We start from the raw sequence: 15,410 nt of genomic DNA on the forward strand, positions 1-15,410 counted from the left end.
TTTTGGGTCAAAAATAGTTCACCCAACGAGGTAGATGATCGTGCCGGTACAGTGTGGCACGAAATGTAACCCTAGCCCTGTGAAGCTGATCGTGATGTATGCAACAACTGATCAACCATTGAAATTTGGTGCAACAACCTTCCGTTTTCGGTTACCGATAAGGCACATTTCTTTACTAACTCAAACACGCACAAGGTGATGGTAAGATTTACCCTTCACTGTAGAAGGGTTTCCCTGCTTCACAGCTGGAAGAGTTCCGTCTTCTCGTCTGCTCGAAACGATGGATCATACAAGTGATGGCTGCGTATAAATCATGCCGCTCACTTCACGAAATACGCTCGAAACTACTCCGTAAACCCTACAAGCCATGAACATGCCTTCCGGGGGACGATAATGTTTTGCCACAGAAGGAGCAGGAACCGTCTCACCCGATGTGGGTAGTCCCTATAAATTGTTGCTGCCAAGACCGACGGCCCAACAGCAAACAGCCTCCTCTCTAAGGTGCGTCTTTTGGGCGTCTCGGGAAACGCAACCCAACCGCACCGGCGTACTGATGAAGCATGATTTTAATAGTCCTCCACAATCAACGTGAGGTTGCGCTTCGCTGGCGCTGGCATTCGCGTCTTCGCGGGCCAAAATACTCCACCCCAGCGAGGCTCGAGTTTAAACGAGTTAATGAAAATGCGTACAGAAATCATAAATTATCGCACGTTTGATGGCAGCGAGGCAAGGCGGTCCTAGGCAACCAACCGAAAACCCACCAAAAATCCTCCGCCACGCCCGCGAGATCGTCTTCTTCCTTCCTTTCGGTTTTTCCTGTCGAATTAGAAAATACTGGCGGGGGGAGGATGGGAAAAAAAGGAAAAACCCACCCGAGACTTTGCCAGTGAGCCTGAATGTGAGCTGAATAAAAAGAGGTAGCTTGCGCTGGTGTAAAACATGCGTTAAATATCCGTAGAAATTAATTTGATACCAAGCTGGCTGGTTCAAGGATGCCTAGAGGCGCAATATAAGCGCACCCGGGCAAAGATAAATGATTCCGGAGCGCCTGGTTGGCACCGGGGGTGAGGAGTAACTCGAGACAACAGCAACAAAAAAAGCCTACACCGTGGACCCGAAGATGGATTAAGAGATAGCTCATGTTTGTTTGTTGAAAGGGTTCACCAAAACTGCAGCTGGTGGAGGGCGTCCTGACGTCGTGTCCCTTTTTTACCGATAAGCAGCAGGAATGCATTAGAGCCATAGCAATAAAACACGAAAATGGATACGTGTGTCACGGTAAAAAACAAAAAGGACCTCTTTTAGGGTCATGTCCTGTCATTAGGGTGCAAATGAACACGTGTTTAATTAACTTTTCGTTGGTTTATGTGGTTGTCTATTTTTTTTTTCGTCTCTCGCATGATGAAGAAACATTACATGTCACGTAGAATTTAAGGGCACGCTTCAAGCTCAACGAAAGCTTCATTCTAACGTCCAACACCCAACCGAAATATACAAAATCATTTGCAATTCGTAACCTCAATCGGTCAGATAAATCAAGAAGACGAATATGTGAACTATTTGTGATAACCGGTCTTTCCCACAGAACGCACCGGGCAATTGTGTGAACCAATTTCGTTTCGAATAAAGCTCAAAATACCAAACATCGGTAGCCATTTGAGCTACCTTTCTGGGATGGAGACCTGCATTGAGCGAGCTTGGCCAGCAGCCAAAACACAACACAATGCCTCCCGATAACGACCTTCAAAAGGCAGCATCGAAATCGTACCGTTTTTTTTTCTCTCTTGTGTCCTTCCACAGGATACCATTCGCCCTCCATCCATCGATGACTCCCGTGGTGATTTGTTGCACTCTTCTCACTTCTTGCGCAAAACAAATAAACGCAACAACGGAAAATCCAGAAGTTCCGTAAAAGAAAAACACACCCCTGCAACGTGCACGGTTGCATATCGAGCGCGCGATTCCGCCTCATTCCCTGCTACGGGTCCCTGTCAAATGGAAACAAATTATTTCACAACATTTGTTTCGTTGGGCGTTTCGGCTGCGGAAAGTCCCGTCGCTTGATCTTGCTGAGATGTAGGCGATTTTATCGATCCGATCCGCGACGATCGCCAAACACCGGCTCGTCGAAAAGGTGTACCGCAAACAAAAGCCTCCTTCTCTCGTCCTGCTCGAAGACGAGTTTCGAACCCTCTCTCTCTCTCTCTCTCTTTCGCTCTCTCTTTCTCTCTCTCTCACTCACTCACGAAAGGCACGTTGCAGCTTAATCGAAGCAGGCATGTTCAATGGTTCAATCGTTGTCGCTCGAATAATCGGCCGATCGGTGATTTACCTAATACTTCTGTCCAGCGGGTCCGGTCGGCGTGCTTTATCCGGCTGTCTGCCTTTTCCCTGTTTTTGCTGTTTCGTCGCGCACAGGTAGAGTGCGCCCCCGGTGAGCCTTGGAATGTCGGCTCCAATGCTCCAATACTGGGAACTCTCCTGCTCCCAGGACCAACGACCGTGTCACCGCCGGCAATCGTTTGAAGCGAAACGCGCGCGAGCGAAATAAAACGAAAAGCGTCGAGATAAAATAAATACACAGCCACAGCGTCGTCGTCGTCGTCGTTGCCGTTGGAAAAAGGACAACGGGTGACGGGTTTGGTGGGAACCGTTTCCAATTTTGCTCCCTTCTCCGTGTGCCACCCACCGCACGCCCGACGTTCGCTGGCTCTATAGAGCGAAACGAAAACGCTCCAAACAAAACATAACAATTTCCAACACCCGAAAATCCGTGCCACCGCCGCTGCCCCCTACAAAAAAAGGTAAACTTCGGGATCTCCTTGCGCCGCGAGAATGCCGAATGGAGGAATTATTTGCTGATTTCATCGAACCGAACACGCTCGGATGGGTCTCTCCTCCCCATCTTTTTCACCGTACAAGCTGGTCACTATTAGGGAAAACATTAATTCGGGGTCTCGACATTCGAAGCAAGCCATGGGAAAAGCGTAAGCGATGAGTCGCGCCGTCATGCGTGCGCCTCGAATGGATTACGAAAACGCGCCCGTCAACCCGCGCAAAATAGATCATTGCTGTTGCTTAACCACCGGAGTACTTTGTGCTCGTTCAAAACAAACGGGGTTGGAAATTAATTTGTCACCCATTGCCCGCCCCGAAAATATCGCTATCCACGCGTATGACCCCCGGGCAGTCGCTGGGGCTGGCCTTTTTATCACAACAACTGTCGGCGTACAATGATTTACACCTCAAAAAACGCTCACCGCTTAACCCATTCTTAGGTTTGGCTAAAATTAAACCAATCGGAAAACGCTCGGCACACCGAACGGGTTGAAACCGAAAATAAACCGCCCATCTCGCGTGCTAGGGCGTCTAGTTTTCAATGAAATTTTAATTAATGTTTTGCTCGTTGCCCGACGCACCATTGCTGGCACGGTCGCCTGGCTGACGAACAATGAAACTGTGCGTTTTTGGTGAGTGCGCATGGCCAAGGAGGGGGCGTAGGGCACATTCCGGGGAAGGCGGGGACGCGGCGGAAAAACGGGCATGTCCATGTTGGGGCTTTAAATTAAATTAACAACATCGAGTCGGCTCCGGCCGGCTAATTCGGTCGAAAAGTTGACGATTTCCAAGCGGCTGGTTGGCGCGTGATCGTGTAATGAATAGACGATGGAACAACAAAAAAGGACCCCGGGAGCACACACACACACACACACATAGCGTCACGGGGCAAAACAGAGATCACCAATGTTAAAGAAAATTATCTACCCATTCTTGAAGTGCCGGGTGGCGTGTAGCTGGAAGGGCAAAGCATCGCGTCTTCCGTTTGATCGATATGGAATTCGAGCAATTTTCCGTTGAACTGGGCGGGCGAGAATGAAGTGAGAGTATTTTCCTTTCGCCGAACATTCCCCACTCGAAAGGAGTTACTTAGCTAGGGAGGAAGAAAAAACCGAAAGAGAGCGAGAGAGAGAAAGAAGAACTCCATCACCCCTCCCGAGAGGGTCACAGAAACAAAGGTGCATTTGGTGGAAAATCGCTGAAAAGTGGCACACACGCACACGGGAAAAAGACATGGTTCGCTTCGTTACAAGGTTTTCCTTCGCTCAACAATGAAGCCTGCGTTTACCGGGTTTAATTTTGTTTCGTTACTTTTGTGTTGCCGCAATTAAAAGAGTTGCCCCAAAAACGGGAAAGCGGGAAAACTGCGGAACGAGGCCTTTCCTTGGTTTTCTCCGTTTGGAGAAAAGACAAGGAGCGTGCGCGCTCGTGCTCGTCGAGAAAAAAGAAAGAACTTACAGCTCGTGCGCCCGTTCACGACAGCATTTCCCGAGTTTTCCTGTCCGGAAGACGCGATGCCGTCGAGGTTTTGCTAACTTTTCCGTTTTCCACACCGCCGCGAACGCCACGTCAAGCGCGAGCACCACCGACGTTGGGCCGAGTGCAGTACTTATTTTAGCGTAAAATTGGTAGCTAAGAAATTAAATTTATTATCTTCGATCAAAGAGCAAACGGCTAAATTAAGTTCGCTAGACATAATTTCCCGGCCACCCCTGGCTGCAGGCTGCATATCCTCCGTGTCCCATTCGCTGAGGGACCGGTTGAATAAACCGAAGCGCACGCGAAAAAAGGGTTGAGGAATTGTTGTTTGTTTTTCGCTTCGCCAGCCGCAGAATTTACGATGCAATTCGGTTGGGATTTTTACAAAACGCTGAACGATCCGAGGAATTTGCATCCCGTCGTTCCCGTGACCGGATCCGGGACCAAACCGGGCCTCATCTCCGCACGGTCCGTGACGGTGTCGGGTTTTGCGAATAATTAGTGGCGTGATTAACATTGCGATAATTTTGCGCCCACGCCTATGATCTTTCGTTCGAGTTTGCGCGGTACTTTTGGGTCTCGAATTTCCGAAAGGAATACCGTCTGCTACCGTGCGCTGATGGGTTATTAATATTGCAGTTGATTCAACCCCACCGAATCGAGGAGTAATCGCTTCAAAATCTAGCATTCTATGGCCCGGTATTGGTTCGTGGGTTTTGGCTTCACATTTTGCAGATACGCGATAAATACAGATCCCGCGAACTGTGGTGATTCAACGTTGCCAAGGCAACGTAAACGTTTTTCACCGCACACTCAGTGCGTGTGCGAGTGCGTTGGAACAAAATTCCTTCAACTCTTTAACGAACGTGCCACTCTCCCACTCCAAACGCACACACATTTACGCAATTCTCCCTTATCACATCCCTCCGTAGCCATTGTAGCACGCTAGTCTTGTGCCCCCTACACACAACCCTTTCACGTCGTAGCGTCTCGCCTCTTTTTTTTTTGACGAATCACGATCTGACGTCTCAACACTTGCAGGACGACATTCCAACGCATATTAGACGCGGTCCCGAGACGACACCAGCCATCGGTGCCGGTGGCGCAATCGGAAGAAACCGAACGCAATGAATTAATTATCTCATAACGAGTTCGTTTGGGCAAACGAACCAATTCTTATTCCCCAGGCGTCATGGGGCCGGAGGGCTTGCTTCGAGCTAAAGCAAGGAATATTGAACCACGCAAATAGGAGCGCCAAAAACCTCCTTCTTTCTTTTATTTTCCGGCACCTTTCCATATCTTTTTTGCTGACTAACGCTGACGATTCGTGAAGATTTCGAGCGCAAGGAGTCAATTTTATCACGCACAGGACACCACCTCGGCTGGGATGAGGTCGGGATATGAAAGGATACGCATCCGGAAAGACGCACAGTTTGTTTCATTGTATGGCCGACTCGTGGATGCATTCTCTCTCCCTCCCAGCCAAGCTCTTTTTCACTGCCGTGGCTTCACGAGGGGGCCAAAAAAGCGAACACAAATAATTATCATCAGTTTAATTTGCATCATTAGAGATAATTTACGGCCGCGCGATGGAGACGCGTAATAACTCACGCATTTTATTTCGCTTGCCGGTGCACATTGCCCGTGATCGGTGTCTCTTCGTGGCAGACAACGCTGAGACGTTTGTGCCTGAGTCACACACAAAACAGTAGCAAAACAAACAACAAAACGATAAAGAACACCCAAATCCTCCTCCACCTTTGGCCGCTCCCGAGGGTCTCGCTCGAGAAACATATGTTTTGATGCTTTGATGCGTTCGGGGTGCCGCCATTTATCATGCAACCATTTAAATCTTCTCGCCCCGTATTCGGCGACTTTTGGCTAGAACACCCCGGAATTGGGGCTGACCGGGTGAAGGGAGAGACAGAGAGAGAGAGACACTTTTTCCCTGTCACACACGTCGCGACACATCGCCGCCGGCGGTTCCACCGAGTGGGACATTAATCATCTTAATTTAAATTTAAATGACGCCATTTAATCTACCGCGCTGTTCTCGCCTCCCCAACGGGTGACACTACTAAATCTCTGCCAACTCGGTAACATCCACAGTGCTGGTGGAGTGAGATTTTTACCCCTTGGCAGGTCGGGATTTACAGGGCAGCTCCCGAACATGCCCAGCCAGCCCAAAACTGCAAGCCAAACAAAGTGCTCATTTCCCCATTTTTGAGATCGCGGCGATCAAACAAATCGCGATCGCACACATTTCGCGTGATTGACGTGAAAGACGTCCAACGATGCTGCCGTGCGGGTGATTATTAAAATTTTTTGCACAATTTCGCACCCTTATGGCCATCAACCGACGGTCTAGTGCTGCGGTTGCTACCCTTGCAGGAGAATTTTAATTTTTATGACCACAAAAACCACCTCAGAGATCGCGCGTTTGCATGCGCACAAAACAACCATTAAAATATTTTCCACGCTCCACCTCCGTCAAGGTGGAAGGAGTAGTTTCGATAAAGTAATAACTCTTTAGAGCCGCTTTTTTCTCTGACGCGAGCATTTTACCACACTCACCACCAGCGAGCTTTTCCACGATCTCCCACCGGATGCACTTCCGTTGCAATTGCAATGCGCGCCAAACAATAGGGGTGTTGGTTGTTGGTTCAACACCAAAAAAAGAGTATAACATTTTATTGCTGCCCGTTGCGGACTTGGAGCCAGCCCCAACATCCCTCCCCAGCCGTGAGGACTGGATGATATTAAGTTTTATGGCTCGCACTTTAAAGCTTCGGCCATTTCACACCTGTTTACAAACAGTCCGTGTGAATTGGCCATCACGGCTACCGGCAGGCTGAGGTTTTTTTCATTTAGTTCCGAACGGTCAGGGGAAGAAGCTTCCTGATCGTAAAAGTCGGGGTAATTTTTACGACCTCACGGTGCTCTGAGCCTTCATTCTCCAATCGGCTAATGGAGCCGTTTGCGAGTTGGAAGGTGCTGATTTTAATGGCTGTTTTTCACGATCGAAAGCCTTTGGTTGTTTTGCGAGGGGAGAATTTCAAAATCTCCCCTTTTATCGCACTCCTGGAAGCGTGCCACCAATGGTGTTGGACACGTTTACGATGGGAAACATCTTATCCTATTTTATTTCTAAAGTGAAGGGTGTTACTGATAAAACAATGAAGGCTGAATGGGGCAGAAAACTGGAAAAGCAGCTGAATACAAACCCAAAAGAATTCCAGAAGGATCTTAATACCTTGGATGATGACTTTCAAATTCCCTCTATCTCTCTCTCTCTCTCTCTCTCTCTCTCTCTCTCTTCTGAGACTCATCACAGGATGTCATGATGCTGTCAAAAATACGTCAAACAAAAACCATCTCATCCGCCAACACCACGAGGAAGCACGTGTACGGAGAGGCCATCATCCTGTCGCACCACGGGACGCACTGTTCCGGGCACTCATTATACTTCATGCGCCCATAATTGTCCCATTTGTAGGTTAATAAATCATTGACCTCGCTTCGCTACCTGAAACAACGGTTGAAAGGGCTCGTGGCCTCGGTGGCGGACGTCATAAATAATAACACAAATAAACTCCATCAGCATCCTTCATCCCACGGCGAGTCTCCTGTGGAGCGAAACGAAACCCCTTTTCCGTCTAACGGCGGCTGCACGCGGAAACTTCGCTTCCGTGGTTCCGTTTTGGTCGGTTCCTTCTTGTTGCGATGCACTTTTCGTCCTCCTCGAGGACACCCTTTTGACCCTTCAAGCAACCATGGAGCCCCTGATGGAATTCTCCCAATTCGGTTATGTCATGCTTTTTCTGGTGGCTGGGAATGTCCACATTTATCGATTAGTCACCGAAGGCTCGATGAGTAAGTCGCTGATCAAGAGAATCGATACACATCCGATCAACGATTCAGCAGCTTGAATGCGATCTTAGATGAGTCACGCATAAATTTGGACATTCACAGAACAATCAACGGCACATATTTGAGTTACACCCGTACAAACGAGTTGTAACTGCTTCGATACGGTACGTTCTCCTAACGAGGTGTCCTTTTGTAAACGTCCCACGATCCTCAACGCATCAATTGTGTCGTAAAAGCCACCGGCAACTATAAAGACGTCGCACAAAATAAAAACCCCTAAATCGTGTTTTTTCTCTCTCTCACTCTCTCTCTCTCTCTCTCTCGGACGCAGATTCCACGTATCGATTCGTATCCTCCCACACGCACTTAAAGCCACTCGTGAACAATCTCCCCAATTCGTGGAATACCGACGCCGAAAAGGGCTGTCGTCGGTGGCGTCACACTAAGGGACATAATCCCAACAACTGAATCCGCCAACCGCAACACGTGCCTGTCACACGCAACGGCTCGAGGGTGAACCGAAAAGCGACAAACGCAACTGTCAACTCCATCATCCAGCGGGTGCATCCGCCAGGTTCTCGGGGTCGTCCCGACGTTTATGGGTGGCTTCTGTGATTTATTTTTACGACCACAACGCCTCGGCGGCCACATCGTTTTCTCTAACCTCTGGCGGCCAATATTTACGGTGCGTTACGACGAGGCGACCAAAAGGGCGCTCATAAAAACTCATAAACAGCTAATTAAGGTTCCCGGTTAAGAGCGCATCGTTAGTTTAATGGGTTGGTTTTTTTTTACTTTCGTGTGTTTATTTTTCAACCCCCCTCCCATTTTCCTTCACGCCACATTGTGTGTGTGTGTGTAAAAATTGCATCACCACCGTGTTGATGGAACCCACCCTGGAATGAAAGGTACGTACTTGGCTCCAGCTCACTTACCTTTATTGTTCTTATCGCTAAAATTTAACGCCCTAGAAAAGTGTTCGTCCACGACGCTGGCGGCATCTCCCGAGTAGTGCGTAAAGACGACACACGTCGCCGACACGTACTGCGCCCGTCCATTTCCGCTTCCGCCGACCATCAGCCCACTGCCACCGCCACCACCCGAGGACTCCCCACTACCCCCACTGGCTACGGCCGCGGCCGCAGCAGCCGCCGCTGCCAGCCCACTCGCGTCCGCCTGCTGCTGGTTGAGATTGTGCGGCGAATCGGGCCCGGAAGAGCAGGAGCTGTCGTTGTGTGCGCCGGAAATGGTTCCTGTAATGATGCCATGAACGAAAGGGGTTGTTATTAAACATCAATTAATTAACCACCACCACCACCCAGCGCCGAAAGCAAATATGAGCATTAATTTCGTCCCGAATCAGCTCGATTAATTTGGCCACGTTCAGAGAGTCCTTTTAATTAAAGTGCCGCACACTCATGGGCCACCATCGCGCGTCGGCTTGAGCTCGAGTGGCCAGATCGAGTGGGCGCGAATAGCCGAACCAATGATGGTTCCAGCACACGTCGGGCAGGTTGAGAGTGAGCCATAAATTAGCCTCAGGGTATTGCATCGCACACGCAGACGCAGTTCCACCGGTGTTATTATTCACCCCTAATGTTGTACGGTGCGAGAGCGAGAAAGCGGGTTGCTTTGATCGAGCTCAAACACACGCCCCTTCGCGTGCGCAGTGGGGATGATGTTTCCTGAAGGGTTGAAAGTCCCGAAACGGCGACGCTACCCTCAATGGCTACTTGATGGCGGTGCAGGCGAATAAATGAATTGGTGCCATTTTTTTCCCGTGGTGTGGAGTTAAATTAAAAAACAAATGATGATTCAATGCCCGTTCGAAGGCATATGTTTTAGATTGTTGCTCCATCAATTTACATTAACTTTTCGTTTCATTAGCATGCAGAGGTGAAAAAAAAGTAGCCATCACTAGAGTAGTGCAATTGTAATTGCACTCCTTTCTTCAGTTTTAATTGCATTTAGACTGCTGCTGGAAATGGGCGCACAAAAACACATAAATGCATAATCAAATGCCACCTCAAGCCGACCCGTATTCGCGTACGTCAGGGCAGTTTTTTTTGCTCTCTCTCTCTCTCTCTCTCCATTTGGCATTGTTTTCAAATTCACCTTTCATCGGTTCCGAGCTCTTTCGCTTTCAACCAGCTTTCGGTCCATCATCTGCAGTTCGCCCGCGGTTGGTATCGCTTTCCACGATGCAACACAAAAAAGTGCATCTGCACCAGCCGGTTTTCCGTCCGTTCCGCTTCCCGTTTCGCGATCACCGTCACTCTTTCCTCGACTCACTTTCAGCGAGACGATGGGGGCTTGTTTTTGTTTGTTTTTGCCATCGCTGGAAGCGTTCCGATCGTACTATCGATTATTTTATTGCTTTCCATATGACGTATTGCATTTTTGCCGTGCCATGGAAAGCTTCCCCTTTTGCATTGTTCGCGTGGGTTAATAATTTATCTGCGATCCTGGGGGCACCTTTTCGTCGCGAGGATCATGACAATTCGGGGCTTTGGAGGACGGGAACAAAAAAAAACCGGCAAAAACCCCCACCGCAGCGTGTCATCACCTGCCCGTGCACGGTCCCCCCCCCCGGTGAGCCCAATAAATAAATTGTCCTTCGCCCATTATCAATCATCGAATCATAAATAATAAATGATGCACCCGTTCGCATCCGCATGCCCTTTTTTGGGGTGGGTGCGAAGCGTCCCCCTTCGAAGGGGAGTTTGGAAGACCCCTTCGCCCCCAACCCTCGGGTACATACCTTCCGTGTCACTTCGGGCCGTGCTGATGTCTTCCTCTTTGGTGATGTGCCTCTGAAGGGCACCTAGCGGGATGGTCGGGATGGCGGTCTGGTTGACGGAGGTGACCGTTGCCGAGGAGGTGAGCGTTGAGGTGGACTGAGCTGCGGCAGCCGCGGCCGCCACGTTCGAGGGCAGTGTCGGAGGTAACAGCGGACTGCAGGGAGAGTGCGAACCGGCCGAGGTGCTGGATGAGGCGGCCAACGGCACACCGGACGACGAGTACAGATCCTGGTTGAACTGGGGAGAAGAGAACAAGGACGATTAGACAATGCTTTTTTTTTCTTTTTGTCGACGAAAAATCAGGTCACTTCTATTCCCACCCTTCGAGGGCAGTTCTTCATCCACACGATCGCACAGGGTGACAGACAGGGTGAGCTTTCTCGTGACAGCATAATGAGCCGATATTACACAAAACCGACAAACCGAGCGAATGGCGATGTGAAAGAGGAGAAGATTTAAAACCCACCACGACATCACGATCGCGCATTCCACAGCCACGTCTGGAAGGTGAGCTTTGCTCTTTTTTTTTTTTTGCTATGCCCCCTTGCATCAGGCATCTTATGAATTGCATTCCGCGGTGCATTCCAATGCACCCCCGTGAGATGCGTCATCGATCGCGATCGTCGGAGATAAGCCTGCCTTTGGTCGCTCGCAGAATTTCCATCACCAAAACATTGTAGCGACGGTTGATCATGCGAACGTACCGGTAGGGCTGTTTAAAACAATCCACCACAGTCAATCACACGCGGTTGAACAAGCCGCAGGTGTTCGTTTGAAGTTGGCCCCCACTGCAGACTCTCTCGATTCCGTTCACGAGCATTCCATTCACGACGGGAAGCCAAACACAACCGATTCCGTTTCACCCTTCGGTGTATGATTAATTATGGCACAAGCGAAAAAGAAAAACCAGTGGCCCATGTTCTGGAGATGAGGTTTTTTATTTTCGGTGAGGATTTTGCGACTAAAACGCGCTCAATCAAACGTTCCATCGTCGGTTGGTTGGTTACTTTCCCTTCATCCTTTCGCTCGTGGTTAAAAATCAGCAGTTCCATCACGCACCCCGATCGAGAGAGCAAAAACGCATCATAAACGTGCACTTGGCTTATCAATATGTGTGTCATGCATCCTGCAGGTGCATCAAAATGCTCCCCTGGGAGGTTTCGCGCGCTAATCAAATCAATCCACCACATCCAAACGGTGCCATCTATTGGATACACACACACGGAGAAGCTCACGGATGGCCCTTCACTGGAACGGTTGTTAATTTAGTGAAACCCCCCTGAGGTCCTAAACGTCCACAAGAGCTGCCTTTCACCGGTCTAGCCATATCGGTCTATCGAAAAGCGGGCCTCCCTTGGGGTGGCTAGTTTTTCTCGCAATCAACCCCCTCGTTCGTGTGGCCATTTTTCCAGGGTGCCCGTGGAAAACCTTCCTAACCGCATGCGAACACCAAGGGGTTGGGGCACAATGTGTCGCGTTCTTCAATTAGATTCGCATCCCGCGATAACCCAGTCAATTAGTCAATTATCTTGATTAAACGATGACATTCGGTGCACGGGGGGATGTTTTGTGCTGCCGCTGCCCGAAGGCAGACCACCGACCACCGGGTGCAGGAAAAACTGGTCCTTCTGTTCGCCGGGAGCCGGAATTGATTATTCTTTTGTGGCCACCGGTGAGCGCCGGATGGTTCGCGAGACGGTGTGCCAACGGTTTTGCGCGGAAAGTGCTCATGTGCTAAAAGAAAAACGAAAAAAAAACAGACCCTTCTCCGATCGCGAACGCCAGCAGACGAAAGGTTTGATCGATTGATTGAGGTTCGCTCGTTCGTGCGCCTCGACGGCGAGACTGCAGATAAAGCGAGGCGTCTTCCAAGGAGATGGTTCACGCGTGATCAATTAGTCGTGGCTGGAGGGATCAAGCGATCATACCGTGCTGAATCCGAATCCGTCTCCGGGTGTGGAGGTCTCCAATTTTGATTGACCGATCAGTTGCATTCGCTCGCGGTGTTTGCGAGTAATTCTGTGGCGAGAAACGCGCGAAAAGGCAGAAGCAAATCACCGCGAGATCGGGAAACTGGTTTTCCACGGCCGTGGACCTTCTGGTGCGTACCGTTTTGCTACTTCAAGCCGTCAAAGAAGGTGAGCAAGCGTTCTTGGAACACATTTACGAACGGGACGTGCATGTTCCGCGATCTAGCCAACAGGTAGGCAACGTTTATCATCCCTACGGAGCTGCCTACGTTAGGATTCAGGGTCGGTGAAGCAAATTAATGGCATGTTCTTGAATTAACAAGCTAGCTAAAAGGGCAAGCATACGAAGGTTTAGAACCGCATCTAACATTATGCATCGACCTTCCACAGTACATCGACCCGCATAAGCCGGAGGTGAATCGAGAGAACTGGAAATTAATCATTCCGGAGTTTCCCTAAAGCTTCCTCTGTTTGTCCCATCAAAAAGCTACCTTTCGTCGGCTTTTTTTGTAAGTATCAAAAATGCACCAACTACAGCTGCACGCTCTAGGAATGTACGATGGTACGATGGCAGAGAAACGACCCAACGAAGGGCTGTCACTCACCGTCACCGATTGCGCCAGCGATGGTCAAACCCCAACAGCCCTTACAGACGCACTGACACCGCGACAAACACCTCAGACCTGACAGACAGCGCGACAACGGCCCCGCCGGGTTGGTTGGTTGGTGATCTGCAATTCATATAAGGAGCTGGGTGCGTACCCGACACAGAGACGTTGTTCTCGGTTTGCGTCCAGACACCATAATAATAAAACTCAGGTGCCAATCCTTGAATTGATGAAACGATCAAATCCCCCACCCTAAACACCTGCCCATCTGAAACGAGGAGAAGGGGGAGAACGAGTTCGCGAAGTAGTTCGTACCGAAGACCGCTTGCAGCAGCACGCTCGCGGAACCTGAAGGGGCTCGTTGGAATTCTAAGTCCAACGTGCAGGGGTTCGCACTGCCGCAGTTCATCGCTCAATAGCGCGCACATAAATGGAGATCACTTTACCAGCACCGTACGGCACCGGGATAGAGCAATAAAACAGTGTATAAATTTCACAGTTTTCCTTTCGTCCGCCAGAGAGTGAGAGATAGAGAACTTCGGCTCGGATCTATCCGTACGTGGTACCAAGAATTTTGATTAATTAATTAAACCTCACCATCCAAAACTGGACAAACCGTGCACGGAGAGCGTCTGCAAGTATGCGACCGGTTGGACAGTTGGATGGCCTCGTGCCTCATGTACTTCTTTGAATAGCTTTTAGCTTTTCTACATAAATTCCATCCAATGGGGTTACGCGTACTACGTTTCCGCGGGGTTCCATTTTTTTTTTTGCATGTGTTGCTGGAAATCGATCACAAAAATTCCACATCCATAAGGCGGAATGCAACAAAGTGGCGGAAAGATTCGCAAGACATGGTGGAGAGTTGTTTCCCCAAAAAAAAAAAGCATTCACTGCCCAGTAATGCCACCGCAAACGTTTGATACCCGTATAAATGGGCCGTGCGGTGGAAAAGTACCTCCAGAAGTTCAGCGTCTACTACCTGGAATGTCCTCCTTTGGGTAGATCGCAGTAATCAACACCCGTCAACGATGGAACATTGTGCTGTCATGTATCCCTTGCCTGACGGCGTGAGTATTACCATGGAAACCAGCACTCATTAGACGCGAGCAGCCGGCCCCAGCAACACAGCAATCCATGGATCGTGCGGTTCAACAGCTTCGTGACACGTCGAACGTCGGCCGGCTGCAGAATGTCCTCCACCGAAGTCTCCGAAGGTTCCGCCACATCAACGGAAGCTTCCGTTGATTCCCTGCAGCAGAGAGTGGATCACTTGAGGGTCAAATATCGCGACATCCTACAGGAAGGTTTCTTTCGAAATTTGCAACACGATTGGCTCAGTTCGACGGAAGTTGCCGAACCGAATCTCTCGCAGGCATCATCGGACACCTCGACGCTCGAGTGTTTGAGCGATGCCAGTGGTAGCTTTATCGTGCTGAATGGACGAAAATTCCCGTTGGAGTTCTTCCGGGGAGCATCTTCGAAGGTACCCCAACCTCCACAAGCCGATCAGCGAGCGAGTTCCAAGAAACGGGCTCAGTTCTTAGAGGAACAAGATGATTACGAAAACCCGTACGTGGTTCCGACGCCGGAACAAATCGCACTGCGAAATGCACGGAAAAGTCGCTTCCACACGGCACGCTCCCGTGGACGTCAGGACATCCGGAAGCGGCTCCAGGTGGAGGAGTTACCGTTCGATGCGGAAATGCTGGGTCCAAGCAAAGTGGACAAACACCCCAGCCGGTTGGCAACTCAACTCGATGCCCATTACCGCAACGAACTAACGTATAGGCCGAGGATACGTAACTTCATGCGTCTGGAGGCGATCCACGGCTTGCGTGAGT

General features: G+C 49.8%; 1 protein-coding gene across 1 annotated transcript in view; it reads right to left on the bottom strand.

The window, feature by feature from the left end:
* Positions 1–15,410, bottom strand: part of LOC128727508 (protein vestigial) — a 32,143-nt gene that overhangs the window by 12,121 nt on the left and 4,612 nt on the right. Inside the window, exons 2-3 of the mRNA XM_053821427.1 lie at positions 10,949–11,225; positions 9,123–9,440 (exon numbers count right to left, since the gene is read on the bottom strand). Of these exons, the coding sequence (XP_053677402.1) occupies positions 9,123–9,440; positions 10,949–11,225 (595 nt within the window). The remainder of the gene's footprint in view (positions 1–9,122; positions 9,441–10,948; positions 11,226–15,410) is intronic.

This window comes from Anopheles nili, chromosome 3, assembly GCF_943737925.1.
Source record: "Anopheles nili chromosome 3, idAnoNiliSN_F5_01, whole genome shotgun sequence".
Classification (NCBI taxonomy): Eukaryota; Metazoa; Arthropoda; class Insecta; order Diptera; family Culicidae; genus Anopheles; species Anopheles nili.